Source organism: Rhinopithecus bieti, unplaced genomic scaffold, assembly GCF_001698545.2.
Source record: "Rhinopithecus bieti isolate Rb0 unplaced genomic scaffold, ASM169854v2 scaffold_22442, whole genome shotgun sequence".
Lineage (NCBI taxonomy): Eukaryota > Metazoa > Chordata > Mammalia > Primates > Cercopithecidae > Rhinopithecus > Rhinopithecus bieti.
Window position 1 is genome coordinate 373285 of NW_016810717.1, and position 23284 is coordinate 396568.

Below are 23284 nucleotides of genomic sequence, written 5' to 3' on the forward strand. Positions count from 1 at the left end.
GATCACAGACTGCTGTGCTAGCAATGAGGGAGGCTCCATGGCCATGGGACCCTCCCGGCCTGGTGTGGGTATAATCTCCTGGTGTGCCCGTTTGCGTAAAGTGCGGTATTGGGGTGGGAATTACCCGATTTTCCAGGTGTTGTGTGTCTCAGTTCGCCTGGCTAGGAAAAGGGATTCCCTTCCCCCTTGCGCTTCCCAGGTGAGGCAATGCCTCGCCCTGCTTCAGCTCTCGCTGGTTGGGCTGCAGCAGCTGACCAGCACTGATTGTCCAGCACTCCCCAGTGCGATGACCCCAGTATCTCAGTTGAAAACGCAGAAATCATCCATCTTCTGTGTCGCTCCCGCCGGGAGTTGGAGACTGGAGCTGTTCCTATTCGGCCATCTTGCTCCGCCCCCCTGAACTACTTCCTTTTTAAGACAAAGCAAAGACATTTCTTTTCCACCATGTTGGAAATTTCAGATACTGCTTTAAAAAGAAACCAGAAACTTTCAAGGCCTATTTATTCTATTTCCTGACTTGAAATATGAAGCTATATTATAATATTTCAAACTATTATATTATTCTCCAGCATTATGAAAGCATAATCTAATAAAGTACTTAGCCTACAATCGGGTAATTAACAAACAAAAAATTTTTGAAGTTCTGTAATGAATCTGCCAAAACTGTCCAGCAGATTTGTCAACGAAATATCTTGATTTTAGAGAGTTAGAATAATTTGTTATTTACATACGCTGTAATATATCTAGAAGTACCAGATATAAAGAAAAAAGCACTACAATGTAAAGAAAAAAAAATCACTGTACTAAATTAGAATCCATTAATTATTGCCCTAGTTCTAATGCTTACCATTTTTGTATCCTTAGATAAGCTACTTAACCTCTCTTTGCTTCTGCTTTTTCAGCCATAAAATTGGACTAAGAATACTTATGTGATTATATGTAAGGAATTTCTAAGATTATGCATGTGAAAGAGGTTTGTAAACTACAAAGGTAGTTTACATTAAAGTGTTAATATTTGTATATAATAAAGTGAAACAGAATATGGACATATAAAAAGAACATTATTGGTATAATGATTAAATAAATCTAGGTTAAGTTTATTAACCTAGGGTACTCAGTCAACTCTGCTCTATTTTTGTATAATGTGTTTTAGACCTGAATGAGAATATATTTTAAAGTTAAAATTAATTTTAAAAGGCTTCTAAAAGAAGGTTTCTTAAAACATCTCTCTTCTGAGATAAGACCCTTTTCTAAAATGCAAGTATCTTTCCAAATTCATCTATTCACATTGTTTTCCAGCTAGAATTTGGCTGAAAGGCCATGAAAGTGGAGATAAGAAAATGGCCAAACTCCAAGATCCATGTGTACACTCAAGTTTTGAGGTCTTAGGAACAAAAGAAGGAGCTGTACTCTTTTGAAGTAGACTTTATAAACTAATTTCCTTTGATACTAAAGAAATTCCTCCTGCTTCTGAAGATTTTATATATATACATATAATTGTATATAGAATTTTTATATATGCATATAAACTAAACATAAATTTCTAAGAAATAAATAACAGGCATTAAGAAAATATGCCATTCTTCATGTTTTAGGTATTAATCTAGGTACAAAGTTATAAAATATCATTGCTATTTTTGAAATCCGTTTTTATGCCCATCCGTGGGACTAAACCTCTGGCAAACATTTTGAACAAATAACATCACCAGTCAACCTTTTTTTTGCAATAATTACAGTATTTCCTACAATGTTTCCAAAGTTTCAAGTTTCTGGCTCCTACTGCTTGAATCTGTACAAATAGTAGAATCCATTCCTTCTCCAAAAAAAGAAATCAGTTAGGTCTAACAAAAATCTACTCCAAATTGCTCCCAACAAATAATTTTAAATAAAGATGCAAGTACCTCAAAGTTCTACTTACTGACATAGAAAGCTACACCCAGGTGAGTTATTTAGCTTTACAGCTTAGATTCAGAGACAATAATAAGCTGATCATATCTGGCTAGTGCAAACTATAAATGGACAAAACAGAGATCATCTCTAACTAAACTTTCTACTGGAGTTCAGCACAGTAGATATAAGCACAGCTTATATTACTTCTCAGATCAGTAAAATAGATTCCAATTTCTTTAGGCAAAACAACATAAAAAATACCTTTTAAATTATTAAGAAAAACAACAAACTTCCATCACTGTGACTTCTCTCAATGGATCACGTCTAAAAGCATTCTGCTCAGTAAGCCCTCAGTGGTAGGCATCGCTGAGTGTCGGGGTGGTCACAAAAGCATATGATATTTCCTGCCTTCAAAAGGCTTATCATATAGATGAGAAGATGGGTCTTTTAGATCAAACAATTAGACACCAATACAAGAAAGAATTTAATGCACACTTACTAAGAATGGGCGGAAAATAATAATAATAATAAAAGGTGGTGTGATATAATAGTGTATGAAGCTCCCAGCACCTGCCACAATCATTTCCTCAGAAGAGCAGCCCCATGTTCTTCCTTCTGCATAAAGCTGTTGGCTTACAAAGCAAGAGAATACATTTAATGAAGCCAACCCTATTTCTCTTGTCACAAATGAATAACTATGGATCATAAGCCAAAGCTGCCATAGTAATTCTCTGCATAAGAGAACAGAACTACCCAATCAGATCTTTGTGTTTGAGGAGTATGAATCAGTAATGTGTAAAAAAGATTAAAGTGGAATCACTGGAGCTGCTGTCAAATCAGAAATGACAATAAACCTATTCCAATTCTCCATGAAGACTAGTATATATTCCACCCTATGAAGCATAAGCACAGAGGGATTATTTGGATTCTGAGCCAGTTTCTTGTGCTTCTTTAATCTCACATATCTTACAACAAGTCCCTATTACTTAAGGTTACCTTTATAATCCATGCATGGATTTCAGAAGAACCTGAGCTACAGCCATATGACTGCCTGAGAGGTGTCTCTTTCTCTTCTTTCTAAGTATTTTAAATATGGATATGATAGTGTTACTATTGCTAGAATATTTAAAATACTTGGAAAGAGAAGAGAAAGAGACACCTCTCAGGCAGTCATATGGCTATAGCTCAGGTTCTTCTGTAATATTATGTATGTATTTGAAACTGATGAAAAGACACTTTACGTGTTTACTTACAATTTGAGACAGGTACCGAAAACAGAAAATGTAATAGAAATAAAAAATGTTCCCAAAGTAGGCATCCATCTCATTTGCAAAAGAAAAAATATTAAACAAGTAGAGATAATATGGCAAACTGACATTCATAGCCATCTGATTCAAAGAGAACCTGTTTTTAACGAAAAACTGCCCCAGGAAGAAATGCTTTCCCTATATATTAGTGGATGAGACAGCAACATGTAAGGATGGTATTTAAATGTGTATTGAAATAATAAATTAATATCATTTCCCTACCTTTCTTCTCAATGTTTCTTTTCTGCCCTTTTAAAATCATCTTCTTATTAACTTTATTTGAGCTTTCCTGAGTATTTGTTTCTGTCTTAGCTCTTGAATTCATTTTGTTATATTATTTAATCAACCTCCTCCCTCCCTCCCTAAATAGTCTATCATACAAAAGCATTTTTAAAATAAGCATTATTGAGCCCAGGAGTTCAAGACCAGCCTGGGCAACAAAGTGAGACCCCATCTCTACAAAAAATAAATGAAAATTAGCTGGGTGTGGTGGCACTCTCCTATAGTCCCAGATACTCTGGAGGCTGACGCAGGAGAACTGTTTGAGCTCAGGAATTGGAGACTGAAGTGAACTATGATTGTACCACTGTACTCCATCCTGGGCAATAGAGACCTTGTCTCTTTAAAAAAAAAAAAAAAAAAAAAACCAAAACAAAAAAAACAAACAAAAAGAGCATTAAACTTAATTGGATTTTTTCTTATTAATGTATCAGTTATTCTACACTCAAAGTGACTTGGAAGTTTGAGAAAAAGTTATTCCTCAACCTCCCTCTCCAAATCACACTAAAACAAACAAATCAGAGAGGAAGAAAAGGCAAAGTATTTACAGGAAAATAAGCTACAAATAACCAGAACTAAGCAAAGAAAGCAGAATAGGTTACTATGTTGGTGGTAAAAAATTCTTTAAGGAAAGTCAAAAGAACAGAAGCAGTTTGGACCTTTGTCTGGACTACTGGGATCATAAGCATTTTCTCTTGCTGAGCTATAACAGGAACTCAGTAGTTACCCAAGAGTGTGTCTGCTTTAGAGAAAATAATTTCAACAGCTCAACTGTAAAGAGATTAAAAGGTACAGGAATGCAGGCTGTGAGGGAGTGTCAGTTTGGGAGAGAGTGGCTTAAATAACAGTACTAAACAGTCAATGGCTACTTCTACATTTATAGGTATTAAAATATTTTGTTAAATACATGTCCATTCATAAAATAAAATAACATGGCTTGCTTATTGGCTTCATTATAAATGTGTGGTTCATGCTAAGCCGAAACCTGGGACTCTGGAATCTTCTTCTGAATTTCCAATGTAGTATCAATTACAATAATTTCTGCCAATAAAATTAAGAACCTAAGTGGGAGAAAAAGTCTACATCCTTCTACACAAGAAATGATGCCACTCACCTTTTTAATGAAACTGTTAGAATATTTTATATTGAAAGATGAAAGAGAAGACCAAGCATGAGGTAATTTATTATTTCATTTTCATTTCAGCAAGAGCAAAAAGAACAATCCAGGCATTTAAGAACTAAATTCTTGTCCCATAACATAGTTTACATACATCAAGATAAACTTAACTTCCTTTTCCCTACTACTGAACCAAAACAAGAAAAAAATAGAAAAGGATGTTGTCTAACTACCATTATCTAATTCAGTTCAGGTTTATCTTTACTCTCCCTTGATAGAAAACACCAAAATGTGATAAATCAGTAATTTGAAAATGAAAAATCCAAACAGAATGTTAGACATACTCCTAATAGTATTTGTGTGAGAAACAGTCCTAACAGTCTTCCTGAACATCAAGGGGCTGTGGGGGGAGTGGAAATCAATAATTTTCTAACAGCACTTTTATAGCAAACTAATGAGAAATCACTTTTTACAAATGCAAAAAAACGCAATGCATATATATATTTTAAACCACCATTCATTGTCTTTTATAAAAATACAGTCCCTTTAAAGCTAGGATTGGTTGGGCGCGGTGGCTCACACCTGTAATCCCAACACTCTGGGAGGCCAAGGCAGGTGGATCATGAGGTCAGGAGATCAAGACCACCCTGGCCAACATGGTGAAATCCCGTCTCTACTAAAAATACAAAAATTAGCCAGGTGTGGTGGCATGCGGCTACAGTCTCAGCTACTCAGGAGGCTGAGGCAAGAGAATTGCTTGAACCTGGGAGGTGGAGGTTGTAGTGAGCCAAGATGGCGCCACTGCACTCCAGCCTGGGCAACAGAGAGAGACTCCATTTCAAAAGAAAAAAAAAAGCTAGGATTGTTTTCTCTATTAAAAAAATACTTGTTTTCTTCCCTTAGAAAAACTGCACTAACCATGATTTCAATCCATGGCTTGACAAGTGTTACTTCTAATATCTGTTATACTGTTTTCATCAAATAATACAGTAGTTATCCTGAACCTCAGAAAAACTGTCTATTGAGTATGAAAAACATTCTTCTACAGTAACTTCCATAAAATACACTTCAACACAATCATTTTAGCACCCAACAGGTTTCTTCTTCACAGTGCTGAATCTTATTCTTAAAAGTTTACTTTTTTTCTCCTACTTTGAACATAATTATGTCAACAGTAAAGGAAATACTTTGTTTTCATAGACCAGTATAGTTGGAACCTTGTGGGAAACACTGTTCTCAGCTGCCCCCTTGCTGCTGAAAAGAAACTTTGAGGTTTGTGCTGTATAGAAATATACCAGTTATGTCTGAGAGAGTAAGGTGAACACAGGGAATTTTGTGAAAACGCAGTGATCATGAGACGCTATGGCTAAAGGGTTCCAAATCTCTTAGCATTTTTGATTAATAACTGAAAATATATAAGATTTTTGATCTCCCTAGTTTTCAAGTATCAAAGTTCTCTGGTCCTAAAAACCTGAGCTGCTAGATATTTATACCTTAGGAAAAGAATTAACTAGTTAACTGAGAATTTCAGTGATAGTGAGCGGTAATAATCAGAGAATAAATTTGCTCATTCTACTGTTAGTATAGACACTCGTCCCTCTGTTTATGTAGGACTGGTTACAGAGCCGCCTGTGTATCCCCAAAGCTGCACACACTCAAGTCCCACCGTTAGCCCTGTGGAATCTACATGTGTGAAAAGTTGGCCCTGCATATAAGTGAGTTTGGCATCCTGCTAAGGTTGAGAAAAATACACATATAAATAGACCTGCTTCATTCAAACTTCTGTCGTTCAAGGGTCAACTGTACTTACTTCTAACCACACCCAGTGTATTCTTTAAAAAAAAAAAAAAGGTCAGTTACTCAGTATCACTTGAGCCCAGGGGTTTGAGTCCAGTCTGAGCAACATAGTGAGATCCCTTCTTTTGTTTAAAAAAAGAGAGAAAGAAAAAACATCTTGGGATAGAAACCACCACTGAGGAATTCTAATTCATTCATGTGCTCCTGGGTTAACATAGAGCACTCTAACAGAGATATTCACATGGCAACTCTATGAAGAAACTATTTTCATTTTATAGAAAAAGTAGATGAAATATAAATAGCTATGCATTTTTTCCATTTAGCCTAATATTCATAACATTCAAAAGTGCTAGTATAAACATTTACTTTTATATAAGCTAACTGATTATCTAATGCACTCTTCATCAACCAAATGTTTAATTAAGAAGAGATAAAAGAGGAATAGAGAGTCTTAGGAACACAGATCCAAACATTCCATGATTAATAATCAGCCTATAATCCATCTCAAACCTACATTTCAGAAGTCTATTTCTTAATAACCAAATGGGAATTGGTTTAAAAGCCTAAATAGGAAAAGCCTAAATAGAATATTTTATGTTTTACTTTTCCTTTCGTTAAAACAGTATGGCTATCAGGATTACAAACAATAAAATCAACAAGTAGTTTATATTTCCTAAATATAAACTCATAGTCTGACACCAATTCCATGTTCATCTTTATAATACTCAACAGCTCAAAGTAAAGCATGTATTACAATACCTAGACTGTTCCACTCACATAATTTATTTTATATTGCTTCCTATTTCTCACATCTTTGTATTTTCCACAATATTCAGCCCAATGTCTTATGTACGGCAAGCACTCAATTCTTTCAAGATGAACTTACCCTTCGAAATGACACAACATAAAATGTATCTCCCCTTCTGCGGATGGCTTCAAAAAAGTCTTGATAACTTCTGGGTGAAGCATAATACACTTGTAGCTCACTCCCTGAGTTCCTGCTAAAGTAAGAAAATAAAAGGTATTACTAAAATAAAAGTTTCATGTTTTCCCAAAATACTTCCCATTCTAAGGCTGTGTCTGAATTCTAAAAATCTCTCTCAACCAAAATATTAGTTGCACTTTGGCAGTAATTTTTATAACAACATTTTGTAAAGCCCAAGGATCAGGATATTTTATAAGAACCCATTCACTAATGCTAAAATTCTGATTTCTGAATCAAGGCTCTAAAATGTACTAGATGGTCAAACACATTGCAAAGCACGTAAAAATAATGAAAGTATCAGAAAACAGAGAGATTTCTGCATAGGTTTGAAGGATTTTTAACTTTTTTAGTAATACAAATTATATCTGAGGAAAAGTCATTTTTCATCACTTTGTGAAATATATGAAGGTGTGCTTGCCTACGAGGTTGTGTGAAAGGTGGAAAAAGCTGAGGATTTGAAAACAGACTTGGTTTAGAATTCCTGCTTCACTTCTCAAGTGGGCACTCTTGGGGAAATCACCCCCCATGAGCAAACTGTTTCCTCATCAATAAAAAGAGGATAACCACACAAACCTTGCAGGACTGTTATTGGAGATATTATATATGTAAAGTGCCAAGCATGGATCCTGTCCCATAGGATTTATTCAACAATTGCTAGTCACTGATATTAAAAGTACCATGTGTGTGCCTTACTAAAATTAAAAACTAAAATGATAATACCTCAAATCACATCATGTCCCAAAAGATACAGTCAAATGATTCTAATAGAGTTCTTAATGTGCTCAGGATCTTCTAGTGTTTAGGACCAATATCTGGAAGAGTTAAAGGGATCCTGTAATGCTTCGTTTTTCCTCAAAGAGAAAACTTGTATGTATCAATCATATATTATTAACTTAAGAAGAGAAAAAGACTGACCTAAATGGAAGTAATAAATGAGTTACAAGAACTTCCTTTGAAATAACTCCATTTGTTCACTAGGCCATTTCTGATTACAATATTTTGAATATATAGTCGCTTCTTGCATTTTGTGATAGTTATGTTCTAAAAAGTCACTGCCATCAATGAATTAGTGAATCCTAAACCATTCTCCTAGGGGAAATACAGGGTTCGGTTCCGGCAAGCCTCTGGTTACAATATTTCTGTCAAGTGATCAATATATAACCTTATTTATGTGTTTCTGTTTAAAGACACCTTCTTTAACATATTCATTCACTAACTTGAACTCACAGCCAACAGCACTATAAATCATGCCTGAATGAAACGTATCTAACACACACAGTTTCTCCACACAGCACACCACAGCCCATTTGGGCTTAGCAACACTAGACAGCAATTCAGCAATATGCCTCGGGCCATTTCAAACAACAAAATTACCAACAAAAAGCACAAATTTATGAAAAATGTGGACTGTGAAAAGGACCTTGTTTATATAGCTGAAACCAGAAGGCAGAACACTGCCTTGTTCAACCTCACCAGGGAGCATCTACGCATGTTTGCGAATGATGACAAAAGCACTGCTAATATTAGGGGTTACAAATACCTTTTAGCAGATTTTAGTAGGTGAATTAGCAAATATGGAATCCACAAAAAATGAAAATTGGCTGTAATTCACTAAAACATTTTAACTAATGAAGAAATACCACGCCATCATAACCATGCATCTAAAAATTGATATTTTTTAAAATAAATGTATTGCAATTGAAGGATATATTCTGCTTAGCAGAGAATTATTCGTTACTATTTAAATGTATTTGAATTATCAATTTCAGCAGGATAATACAATCTCAGCATTTTAAACATTCATGATTGCTGATATGCTGCTCACTGCCATTTAATAGGAATTCTCAGTTATTAATACAATGAATAAAATAGCTTTCGACTTACATTTTTACTATCTATATGTATTTTTTTCTCAGTGCCTGCAACACTGGCACACAGTATATTCTAAATAAATGTTAAATTCGTATAAGTGAACTACAAGTGTGTGGTAAAGCTACAGATGGAAGCTGAGATTCTCAACTTTCACTTCAGTGATACTGTTGTCAATAACATCACATCATTATCATCCACCATTGTCATTTACGTACCATGCTAAGTGCTCTAAATATATTATCTAATTTAACCATTATATCATCTCTGTGCAGCCAGCATTTTGTAGATGAGGAAACTTCAATTGCATGTAATCTGTTTGAGCCCACAAAGTAAGAGGCAGAGTTACAATTTGAACTCTGCCCAACAGGGCAAATAAAGCTAGCATCTTAACCATGACACCATATTGCTTCCCATATTATCTTTCCCTTTGAAGACATTTAAACCTCTAGATACAACATTCTCTTCGAAACCTTTCAAAATCTTAAGTAGTATTATGTAGTGAAAAATGCATTGTCAGTAAAACAGCTAGGATCTGAATGCTGAGTCTGCCACTAGATCTTATGACTCTGAAAATTACAAAAAAAAAAAAAAAAAGATTTGACCAGTTTTTCTATATATAAAATATACTTTTAGTTTTTATATAGATTTAAAGATAAAATGCATGTAAAGCACTCAGGAGGACACCTGGCACGGAGCACTCAAAAAATAATATTCCCTTCCCCTAAGTTCATGAAACAGATGTAAATCAAGGGCAAGAGAGCTATGGGTATTCAAGATTTTCACCAAAATTACGATGGAACAGCACTCCGACTAAATTTGTATGTAAGGGATTTGGGAGAGTTGAACTTTTGAAATTATCTGGCTTTATTCCAACTGCTCAGTAGTATATGTTATATATATATACCTCTCTCTCTGAGTATATGACTAAAACTCATAGATGAGAACAAATTTAAGGTGAAAGGGAAGCGTGAATTTCAACTTTCTTAAAATACCAGCTATTTTAAATTCCCTGGCCAAGAGCTTCTGCACTGTCTTACCTGATACTAGTGGTTTCTGTGTATTGAACAGCCATCAGCTGAGAATTTGAGCCCTGTTCCAGAGCACCCTGGAATATTAAAAAAAAAAGTTTAATACTGTATCATGAAATTATATGAAATCTTCCTATACTGGCTCATTCTATACTTAAATTGTTAAACTTCCATTGCTAAGATTTCTGACATATTCAGTTCAAATAATTAAACACTAACAGATATTAGAACTCTTTAGGTCCATTCTCGTCTGGGAGAAGTGTCTTAAGGAGATTAAGGCATTTAAGGCACTTCCCATTAAGTTTAAAGAAAGAGCCCAAAAGCTTAGTACAAGCACCACTTTTATGACCAAGCCATATAAGTGTTACCGAACATATAACAATGTATCCTTATCTAAAATAATTATCTTCCCAATGACAAGTTCCTAAGAAGTATGAAAAGTCCATTATGAAACTAGATCCTATTGTTCACTGAGTTAAACAGAGATCTTCATGCCAAAATACATATATGAACTAAGCCATCATTAAAGAGTTCTCACTGATGACTCTTGTCAAGAGAACAGTTCTATCTACACCCATTAGTGACCCACATATACTACACTGGACACCTGTCTTTCACATAGCATTTGCTTTGCACTATGCCTTTTTATTCTCCCTGGTAGTTTTGTAAGCTGATTTTCAGAAGAGGTTTGTCAGGGTATCAGAATTCAAGGGCATATTACCAAGTTCTATTACATTAGAAAGTAATCTTACCCTGTCAAACAACGGTTTAAATAATTTTTTAATCATTTGTTCATTACTGTGTCCATATACCCGTCTTTCAGTAATCAAAGCACCTACATGCGCCCAAGCTACAAAATTAAGTATTTAACTTCTGCCTTTAAAAAGCTCGCAGTTTAACTGGGAAGACAGATATAGGAAAACAATACGATGTGATAAGTGCTAAACCAGAAGCAAGTACAGAAGTTTAAGGGAGAAAAGAAGAGGAAACAATTTTGTTCGGTGGATGGAACCAATATGCAGGGATGAATATAGGGGTCCCCACTTCTGGCTCTGTAATAAGTCAAGGATCTTATTTTATAAAAATCTAATATGGGTCTTGTATATTGTAGCTGTTCGATAAATGTCTTGTTTAACAACAAATGAAAAAAATCACCAATGAAATGAAAAGAAGAACACAGTTAAATAATAAAATACTGTACTTAAAAAAAAAATACTATGCTTACTGGCATAGTTATCCAGTAAGTAGTAAATAAAACCAAAATTAAATTATAGCTAGTTGATAAAAATAAGGTTTAAAATGAACAGATTAAATAGCTGGTGAATTTTAAATGATTTGTGCTACTTTGGCCCATATGAAATGAGCAAAGAAGTCTGAAAGAAGCCAGACTTCTTTCCCTAGTCTCAGAAAGGAATGGGTAGCCTTAGGGAAAGCCAAGTTACAGAGATATCAGGCAAACAGAAAACAGATATTCCGTTTACCTATCCAAGATTTATATCAATTAACTAAGGAACCTCTGAAAAACTGGTCAGAGCTTTTGCATTTTCAGCTGTGTGGGTTTAGCAAAAGATCATAATTGGCAAAAATGTGAGAGGCATTTACAAAGAAATGAGAGGATGTTAAAATCTCCAATTGTGCTGTAGATCTTTTTCTCAATTTGTCACTTTTTGCTTTGCGTAGGTTGAAGCTTTGTTATTAGGGGTCTATACATTTAGAATTGTTTTACCTTATTCGTATGCTCCTTTTATCAATAAAAAATTTCTTTTGTTGTCTCTTAGAATGACCTTTGTTTGGAAGTCTACTTTTCTGATTAATATAGCGATGCCAGCTTTTAATGCTTCACGTTTGCATGGCATACATACTTTTTCACCTTTATTTTCCATCTGTCAGTGTCTTCACATTTAAAATGCTGTTTCTTATAAACAACATATAGTTGGATCTTTCCTTTTAAAAAAAAAATCTAGTTTGAAAATTTCTTCCTTTTAATTGATGTGTTTAGCCCACTGAATTTAACTGGTTGGATTTAAGTCTACCACCTTGGTATCATTTTTAATTTATTCTATTTGTTCTTTATGTGTTTCTCTTTTCCTGTCTTCTTTTCATTGAACTGTATATTTTTTAGTATTCCATTTTTATTTCTTACATTGTCTTTTAGCTACACTTTTTCTCTTCTTTTTAAGACACGGGATCTTGCTCTGTTGCCCAGGCAGGAGACCAATGATGTAATTATAGCTCACCGCAGCTTCTCAAACTCCTGGACTCAAGCAATCTTCTCCCTAGTAGCTGAGATTACAGGCACAAACCACCATGCCTGGCTCTAGCTGTACTTCTTTATGTTAGCTTTTAGTAGTTGCTCTAGAGATTATACTTTGATCTAAGTTACCACAGTCGATCTTGAAATATTATTTGAGCAACATAAAAACTTTATTAATAGTATAATTCCATTTATCCCTCCCTCCCTTTGTGTTCTTATTGTCTTATATTTTACTTCTATATAAGCTATAAACCCCACAATAAATTGCTATTATTATTGCTTTAAAAACACAAGTCTTCTAAAGACATTTAAGTACACACACACAAGATAAAGATAGTTAAAAAAAAAAAAAAAAAAAGGTCTGGTCTTTTACCCAAATATTTGCCCATTCTGATGCTCTTCCTTCCTGCTAATCTGGGGGTCTATCTGGTATCATTTACCCAAGTCTTTTAAAAAAACATCTTTAGCATTTCTTATAGCACAGGTCTTCTGGAGACAAATTCCCTTGGTTTTCTCTATGTGAAAATGTCCTTATTTTGCCTTCATTTTGAAAGATATTTCATTAATTTTCCCCTTTACCTTTTCTAAAAACTCAAAGTCTAGGAAGAGGATCGAACTATGAAATAGGACAAATCAAATCAAAGACATAATGCTTAGATACAACGGATATTTCAAAGAAATGTCAGTTCACTAAAATTACAGAATATTTTATAAGACTTAATGTCAGTTCACTAAAATTACAGAATATTTTATAAGACATAATGCTCAGATACAACAGATATTTCAAAGAAATGTCAGTTCACTAAAATTACAGAATATTTTATAAGAGTTTGGGATACTCTTAGCAACTGAAAGATGTAAACTGGAAGAAAAAAGGTTGAAATGAGAAAAGAAAAAGGAGAGCAGTTATAGGCTCTTTACACTAAGAAACATAATTTTTTTAAAATCTTAATATGCTTGGCATTGACAACAGCATAAAAGCAGAATAATTCTTCTCCTTCCTCTAACCAGGAACTTCTTTACTATTGACAAATAGATTCTTCTCCATCATTCCCTTCTATAGTAGCTACGATTCTCACATTTCCAAGCATATCTAAGCTCCCTACAGAAAGATATGTACCCAAAATAGCACAGAATGAAATAAGACTTTAAACTACACATCTCCTTCAAATGAACAAAGACAGTAAAATTAAAACAAAATTCTTTTTCTTGCATTAGAATTCCTTTAAGATTAAAGAACACCAAGCACCCGTTCCACAGTAAATGCTCTATTGATTTATCTAATGAACAGGAAAGAAAACACGACAAATTACATCTAATGGTAAGGCCAAAAAAAAAAATTTAGGGCAAGAATTTTAATCTAATTTTTCATTAAGTTCATTATACTAGCTGTGTGGGATCACCTACTGGCAATGATCTATTCCTGACTCCTGTGCTCTTCCTCTGCATAGTAAAGGACGGATGCTTGAAACCTATATCACTCAAACTATTTTGCCACCAGAGCTCTGGATATAATTTAGATTCTGCCAATAATATGCACTTGTTTCAGATGTGGAAAGCAGAAGAGAGACAAGGTCCATTTTCCCTCTGACCATGGTAGCAGCTGATGTGTAGGCTTTGGCAGACATGAATTTTTGAAGTACTAGACTCCAAATTCCAATGCCAATAAGCAGCTTTGGGACTTTGGGGTATATATGACATTGTGAATGATTACCTGCAGCCTCTATTAGTATTAACAACTAATAAAGTTGCCTACTACATTAGGTGAAAAAAGTTGTTGGAGAGGCCAAGGGAAGCACACAGTAGATAATTACAGAATTTCAGAATGTCAGCGTTTGAGCTCACCTGGACTAGCCCTCATTTTATGTATGAAAACAGCTCCATAATGGTTAAAAACCCACGTTTCTTGTTATCCTTTTAATGTACTTTAGAACATAACGCATACTGCTTCCAATTAGTCATGAAATAATCAGTTTAAGATGTTTCCATTAGCATGTAAACATGTAAACCTGGTGAAGTATTTCCCATCCAAAAATAAAACTCTTCTTTGACTCCTGTGGCTACTTCTTTTCTCTATTCCCATGTATAGGGATCACCCTGAAATAATTTTCTTCACTTCCTCTATTATTACTTCCCTGAATCCACTTTAGTTGGCTTTTGCCATTACCACTCCAATGAAAGAACTTTCACGAAGATCACTAACAAGTTCTCACGGTCAATTCCAAGGTAATTCCTCACTCTTTATCTTAATCATCATCTCTTAGCTCTCTTGGCCCCTGTAATTAACTGTTACATCCCCTTCTTTAATAACTTTCTTTGTTGAATTTTGGGACACCACTATTCTACATTTTCTCCTATTTTACTGGCCAGTTACTCTTCTTCCTTTTCAAGTACTGGTTCCTCTTTCTCTTTCAGCCTGTAATGTTGGAGATGGCCCAGAACTTGGTACCTCACTCTGTTTTCTTTTCTCTGTCTTTCTCTCTAGGTAGTAGCACCACAAATTAAACTTCCAGTTTCAACCTCTCTCCTAAACTCCAGACCCAGATATTTGATTGTCCACTTGACTTCTCCACTTGAATGCCTAATAGCCATATCAAACTTAACACATCTAAAATTCTTGACTTCCACCTCTAACTGCTCCTTCCCCAGGACTGGTCTCAGTAAATGGTATCACCAATCAACCAATACCTAAGCATAGGATTTATCATTATATCAACAATTTCTATCAGCTTTACTTTCAAAATATATTTGGCATCCAAGTACTTTCTGCCACCTTCATGACTACCACACTAGTATGGACCACAAACAATCTCTCTCACCTAGCTCACTAAAATGGCTTCTTAACTTGTCTCCCTACTTCCAGTTATACTCCCCATCATGGTCCACTTTATGGAGTAACTACTAATTTTTTAAAATATAAATCATATCAAGTCACTCCCGTACTCAAACCTTTCAATGGCATCCCCTCAAACCCAGGATGAAATCCAAAGTTCTCACCAAAGCTCATGAAGTTTTCTTTGAGCTTACATCTGCTGCCTCTCCAATCTCATCTACCACTCTCCCCTCAGCCCCTGCATTCCAGTTGTACTCAGCTTCTTCATGTTCCTTAAATATACAAACTGTTCCTTCCTGAGGGTCTTTACATTTGCTGTTCCCTCTGTCTAGAAGCTCTTTCTCCAGATTTTCCCCTAAATCTATTTTTTTTTTTTTTTTTTTCTTTTTTAGGCAGAGTCTCACTCTGTCGCCCAGGCTAGACTGTGTGATCTTGGCTCACTGCAAGCTCCGCCTTCCAGGTTCACGCCATTCTCCTGCCTCAGCCTTCTGAGTAGCTGGGACTACAGGCACCTGCCACCATGCCTGGCTAATTTTTTGTACTTTTTAGTAGAGATGGGGTTTCACCATGTTAACCAGGATGGTCTCGATCTCCTGACCTCGTGATCCACCCGCCTCAGCCTCCCAACGTGCTGGGATTACAGGCATGAGCCACTGCGCCCGACCCCCCTAAATCTTTACATTGTTATTTCAGTGATTTTTCTGCCTATGGCAAAAGCAATGTTCTCACCAAACCCTTGTCTTCTTCTTGAGCACACAGAAGATACATGATCCCAGTCTCTCTTACAGTAGGCTGGGCAAAGTGACAGAGTTTTAGCCCACTAAACATTGGCTAAAAGCCAGGCCTGATTCTTAAAACATTTTGCACAATACACCAAACTCTTTCTTCCCTAACATCCCAAGCAAGAAGCAAAGAATTTCAAGTTGTTGGGGCTACACAATAGAAGGAACCTGGATCCCTCACTCCCTACTTGGAGAAAAGCAATCCTAGAAAGTGAAGTCAAATTTTGTGCAAGTGAAAAAATTTTATTCCATTAAGCTACTGAGATTTGGGGGCTGTTATAACAGCTAGCATTATATTACCTTGATGATGTTGTCTTAAAGTGGAACTTCTTCAGAGAAGCCTTCCCTGACCACTCAAGTCTAGTCACTCATTTCTCGATTCAAATTCTAACCTCCTATGCTGCTTTGTGTTTCTTTAGAGAACTCAGCTCTAATTTTTAGTGTATTTGTATATTTATTTACTTGCTTATTGTTTAGCTCTGCACCAAAGTGTAAGCTCCATTAAGGTAGGGACTATATCATACCCATTACTTTATTTCAGGATCAAGAACAGTCCTTGGTTCATTATTGGGAGCTTGCAGATGCCAGTTGCTGGTCTGAGTTCTACCAACAAATATTTGATGAATGATGGAATGACTTAATGGTGTTTTGTGGCAAACAGCATTGAGATGGAACACACACTTAACAGATTCTAAGTAAGACCTGTCATTAACCCAGAGTAGTACATGTCTAAGTTCAGAAATGCCCTCCATGGATATGTCTTCATTTCCAAACTGCCCCGTGTCTCAACATTCTCTTTTTGAAAAGCTCTAAGAAGAGAGGAGATAAGCAGTATTATTTATTATACCATTGTGCCAAAGACATTTGATATAGATATCCATGCATAGGAACTCCTGGCTTGAAAGCAAATTTGAAGGTGAGAGCAAGAAATAGCATGATGCCTGATCAGGGAACTACTAATACTATAAAACCTAAACTAGTGCTATAAAACCTGGGAGGAGGACTTCAGTGGCAATGACAGCTGCATCAGAAGCAGCAGGAGACAGTGGGAAGTGTCTAAAGTTTAAGCTTACCAAATCTTCTAGGGAACAGAGCAACCCAGCTGGGAGAAGCCTTCCAACAAATATGCCAACTATTGTTCAAAGACAAGCAGAAACAAACCTGAAGAAAACGGGTTTTCTGTTGATTATTTGTCATTCTTCTTGACTTGGTCCTTTCCACTTCATGTCTATGAACCCATCCTCGAAGTTCATGATTTAACCTATAAAATATAGTTTAATTGATTAAACATAGAAATTAACTAAACACAGAAATGAATGTTTCACCCTGTGGGTGGAAATGAATCTAATCATTTGTAGGTTCTAAAGTACATTCCAAGTGCCTGATGACTCAATATTGCTTTTGATTTGAAAAGTTGACACTTCATGTTGTTTTTAATAAGACATGCATTTTCACATGGTAAACCTGTCAACCACGCATTTAAAATTCAAAGAAAACTACAGCTAAATACCTCCCAAATATAAACACTGGATGTTAAGGTTTTTCAACCAAAAAAAGTATTTCCTTGCCGGGCACGGTGGCTCACACCTGTAATTCTAACACTTTGGGAGGCTGGGTGGGAAGATTGTTTGAGTCCAGGAGTTTGAGATTAGCCTGGGCAACACAGTGAGACCCTGTCTCTACAGAAAATTGTTTTAAAAAATTAGCTGGGCGTGGTGGCATGTGCCTGTAGTCCCAGCGACTGAGGAGGCAGAGGCAGGAGGATCACTTGAGCCTGGGAGTTTGGGAAAGCAGTGAGCTATGATCAAGCCACTGCACACCAGCCTGAGCAACAGAACGAGACCCTGTCTAAAAATAAAATAAAAGTCATAGGACCTCTAACAACAAATAGATGCATTAAAACCTCTTGAAAATCCTGCTCTTTTGGGAGAAGAAAAAGAATGAACTCAATTGCTGGGGTAAAAAAAAATGCAAATTTTCAACACAGGAAATAAAAGTGTAGCTCACATATAACTTCCTTTATTTTGCTTACTTTTTACAGCAGCTGTGAAGATGTTAAACTATGTTTATTTAACTGTAGTTGATTACTACCTATCACAAAAAACCTGAGGTAGCTTTTGAGGTTTTAAGGATAAGGTCCAAAATCACAGGAAAAAAATTTAAGGGAAAAGCTGATAAAGAACTGTGTACTAACGGTAAAGTATCTCCAGAATCACATATCCACAAATTATTATCTTCCTAATTGGAAGAAAAAGGTACTTTCTGCTATGAATGTTACCAACTATAAGCCTAACACCCTGAAAGTTTAATATTAATTTAATTCTGTAGTTTTCAAAGAAGACATATTTAAGTAAGCAACCATCACATAAAATAGACCCATCACCATATCTATCAGGTTGGTGGAGAAACTGGACAACTAATATGCCTACAGTTATCCAACAAACAATTCAGAGATTCTCTCAGTCACTTAGTGAACCTGACCAATTACTTGTCTAGGTTGCAAAGCTAAACATGGGAACCAACTCAGATGTTCTGAGTTGTTCTGCAATAATCTACAACACTCACCTGAGAGACTCTGTTGTGTTAATTAGGGGCTGACAAGGAGGTGGAGGAATATAAAGCAATGGTTCTTCAGTTAGCACCATCAGGGCTTTGTCATTTGAAACAGAATGATCATATCTGAAACACGGATGCACAAAATTTGTTTCCTTGTATCTTAAATTCCTAAGAAGTTTGCTATAAGAAAATCATCATTAGTGTTAACTTTTCATGGAAATATAGTAAACAGAATATACTGCAAGATAAAGAATAAAATATAAAAACTTATTTTACATGAAATGTCGTTTTCTGATTTTCTACAGAGACAGGATGGTAATTCACATTTGTCTAGTCACCATTTATTGAGCAATTACTTTGGAATATGGGATACAGTAACACATGGTTCATCATGTCTTCAACAAGCTTAAGACATGTACAATGCTGCTGGTACAGAGGTGGTAACACAGTAATGGGGTAATTGAGGCGAAAATCAACTGGTATTATGTGACCAGACTAAAGTTTTGGGGTTATTCACAGTTCTACGATAATAAAACTGGATAGTACCCATAAAACAGGTAGAGGGGTGTGTGTGTGTGTGTGTGTGTGTGTGTGTGTGTGTATGTTAGGGATAGGGTAAGACATAAAATGCTTGGCAGGAGAAAAGTGAAAGAGTTGAAAAGCCGAATATATACTATGGGATCATGGAAGAATCTGAATCACTAGTAAAACAACAGGGTGACTGACATTAACTAGTTACTCTATTTGCTTCAAAAATATATAGTTTGCTAGCCATCACATTGATGTAGATCATGTGAATTCATATCCAAGGTGTGATGTAGGAAGCAAAACTGGAGTTGAAAGTTAGAATTTGAGATTTACTGCTATTTGTGCTCTTCAGCCTGTAATCTTAATCTCTCTCACTAAGAAAACTTGCACCTCTCCCGAATTTCTTTATATAGGATGATTTGGATTTAGAAAACTAGATATGCTAATATCTCAAAAGAAAACATGTAAACATATAAAACTGAACATAGTGAGATTCACACTTTTCATTTATTCATTCAACAAAAAATTGTTGAATACCAACTGTGTGCCAGGTATTGTGCTAGGTGCTGAGAATCCAGTAGGGAATAAGAGAATCAAACTTTCTGTCCCCAAAGACCTTAATGGGGAAGATGGACCAAATAGAAGAAAATAAATGGATAAAATAAATCCAAACCCCAGTAAGTGCTATGAGAGAAACAAACAAATGGTTGAAATGGAAAAGCAATGGTAGTATATACTTTAGATAAAATGGTCCGAGAAGGAGATGGTAGTTACATCAAGGCCTAAATGATGAGAAGAAGCCGCCTCTATAGAAACTGGGGTAAGAGCGTTCTAGGCGTAAAAGAGGCAGATGGGGGAAAGGTGGGCTCAAAGAACTTTAAAAAGACCACTGGCTGAAGAGTTGCAAGCAAGTGGGGAGGTAGAGGGGGAACAGGATGAGGTTGGAAAGACAGAGACCAGGTCATAATAAGGAATTACTAAATGTATTAAGAAGTCACAAAAGTGTTTCAAATAAAGAAGTGATACATTTCAATTTACATTTATACCTTGCCATGGTACCAAAAATGGACTCAATGGATGCAAAAGGGGAAGCTAAGACACCAATTCAGAAAGAGCTATGGCAATCCTGGCAAGAACTGATAATGGCATGGATTAGGTTTGTGGCAGCAGAGACGGAGAGGGGTGGACCAATTCAAGACAATTTTTGGGAAGAACATCAACAACACTTGTTGAAAGACAGGAATCAGGATTTCTGGCTTAAGCAATGGAAAGGAAAAAACATAGTTGTAGAAAATTGGTTGGAAGTAAAAGAGGGAGAAGAACTGAGTTCCACAGTGCACGTGTTAAGTTTGAAATGTTAAAACAGAGATGTCAAAGAGACTATTGGATATGTGAGTTTGGAGACTCAGAAAAGAAGTTTGGACTGAAAACATAAATTTGAGAGACATCAGGATATACAGATATGGAGTGTGCATGAAATTATGGATGAGTCACCTAGACAGAAAGAAAATATAAAAAGTTCATAGTTCCAAACCTTGAGATTTGGGTAAAAAAGGAGCCCACAAAGATTACTGTGAAGATGCAGCCAATAAAAAAAGGAAACTAAAAAAACGTAGCAATACAAAAGGAAAGTCTTTCAAGGAGCAAAAGACCCACACAGCCAAATGCTGAGGAAAGGGCAAGTAAGATGGCAGAAAGCACTGGCCCCTTAACAGAAATAATTTTGGCAAAGTGGAAGGTTAACTTCAAGTTAAAAGTCAGAGATATCTATTTATGCCCCATACGAGAGAAAAGAAACAACAGCAGAGGATATATAGAACATTCTTCCCTGCAACTTGCACCAGGAATATTCTCAATGTCCTCTCCTGCGGCTGTAAGGGTTAAGCAGGTTTAAGTTGGTTGGAATAAAACAGACATGTTGGTGCACAGGTAATGACTGCAAACAGAAAAGGATCAGCCTAAAATGAAGCACTGAGTGAGAAGGAAAAAAAAAATCTGCCTTGTGTTTGATAAATCTGAATGCCTGTAAGAGGAGGCTGCTTAGCACCTTTTCTTATAAATCTATGACATATGCATTATTTTAAAAATCATGCCTGCATACTTAGAAAAATACAAACACTGTAGTCCATGAGAAAAGTCCAAAACTGCCTTTGAAAATGTAGTTCTGATCTGAACTCTAGTAACAATTTCTGCACATCTGTGCTAACTGGCTTTGTTCTATCAGCCAAAAATATTCTTCAGAAAAGAAAAGAAAAAAAAAAAGTCTGATAGGGGAAATACCAGGACAAAGATTGGGTGGAGTTAAAGGAAGAGAGAAAATCAGCCAACATGCAATCTGGAGACAATTAGACCAACATTACATGAGCCCAGAAACAGAGTTCGAGTCTGCTTGCAAACATTTTATGCCAAGAGAAAAAAAATCAGCAAATAAATCACTGAAGTAAAGGACAGTGCTAGGGAGCTAATGAGAACTCTTGGAGGAGTAAAGATCAATTCTGGGTGACATCTTATATATATAGGGTGACCATCCTTTCCCATTTATCCAAGACAGCAGTACTGATGTTCTGATATAATTATTACTAGCACTACCTTTCCTTCTTAAAAGTGTCCCAGTTTGATAGAACATTATATGGTCATACTATTTATATGCCACACATTTCTATGACTGAAAAAATATACGCAGGTAATTACTAAATGATATGCTAATACAATATTATAAACTATGGGATTAGAATCTACTTTTTTATTTGAACCATATCTCATAGCTCTCCTTAGAAAAAGAAACATAAAGTAAGCTGCATTAAAAAATGTATAGGTATCATGGCTGAAAATAGATAAAACATCTAAAATTCAGTTCAGAACACAGAACAAAGTAATATTAGGTGCTTTCAAATGTTTCACAAACATTTTTTTGGTATCTTTTATTCAGTATTTATACTGATAAAAGCAAGAACATCAAATTAATGTACTGGCATTTATTTAAATCTCTCAAGTTGCTGAATAATATTTCAAGAGACTTGCATGTAATCAAGAATCCATAATCTTTCCTGGGTGGTTTTTTTTTCCCCAAGACCAGTAACCCAGATTATTCACTCAATGGTGACTTTGGAGTAGGGAGAGAGAAAATAGTTTGCATTCCATGTACTACTTTGAAAGCTGATAAATTTCAGCCAGAAAGTCATTCAGACTTCTAGGCTGAACTAGTATGATCAGACTACCATGCTTTCTGGGAGCCACCATGTTATCTTATGCTAATGTGAACAAAAAAGTGAAGGCTTCTATTTGCTGCAGTTAGTGCAGAAGAAATAATATTCTTGCAAAGCTTACCTGAACTGTAATTTCAAGAATTCAATCCATAACTTGTTCTATTCTTTAGGAAGAAGTCATCTCGACTCTTGTAAATCCAAAGGCTATTAGCTTTAAATTTAATTTTTGATGGATCTTATGTGGACACTAACAGAATTCAAAATTATAGAACATGTAGGGCAAACCCGGACAAATTATTTAGTAAAATTAAAGATACTATTAAACTCTACCAATATTCAGGGGCACTGTTAAGAGATCATCAAGGTCAATATTTAATAAGTATGATGAATTTTGGCATGTAAAAACACACGAAATGTTATGTTTTCCAACATTATGACATCTACCACTGCTATGCTGCATGGCAGCTACTGCCATAAAATCCTTTGGGTCCTCCACTGACTTAGCATACTGCATTCCACAAAATAACAGTTTTGTCAGGAAGGCTAAGTGGAGACAAGCCTGCAGGATTGTGGTGATCATCTTTCAACAGTATGGATGTAACAGTAAAAATTAGGAAGAATGATTGCCCTATAAATCCTTAAAGAGATAAAAGTAAACAAATGTGTAATAATTTTCAAGCATTATATTTTGCAAGGGTTACCATACTGTGACCTCCCTTTGCCTTGTTAGTTAGTAAAGGAGCTGGCTCCATTTGGCTCTAATACAAATTCTAAATAACACAGGGAAATGTTTATCAAAAGTATACAACTATAAAATGTCCACTATACCTTCTTCTAGTTAACCTAATAT

The 23284-nt window shown here is 35.6% G+C and overlaps 1 protein-coding gene across 1 annotated transcript in view; it reads right to left on the reverse strand.

Moving 5' to 3' along the window:
• Positions 1-23284, reverse strand: part of ATF6 (activating transcription factor 6) — a 229754-nt gene that overhangs the window by 118954 nt on the left and 87516 nt on the right. Inside the window, exons 10-13 of the mRNA XM_017892659.1 lie at positions 18710-18823; positions 17306-17405; positions 10285-10352; positions 7277-7391 (exon numbers count right to left, since the gene is read on the reverse strand). Coding sequence (XP_017748148.1) covers positions 7277-7391; positions 10285-10352; positions 17306-17405; positions 18710-18823 — 397 coding nt within the window. The remainder of the gene's footprint in view (positions 1-7276; positions 7392-10284; positions 10353-17305; positions 17406-18709; positions 18824-23284) is intronic.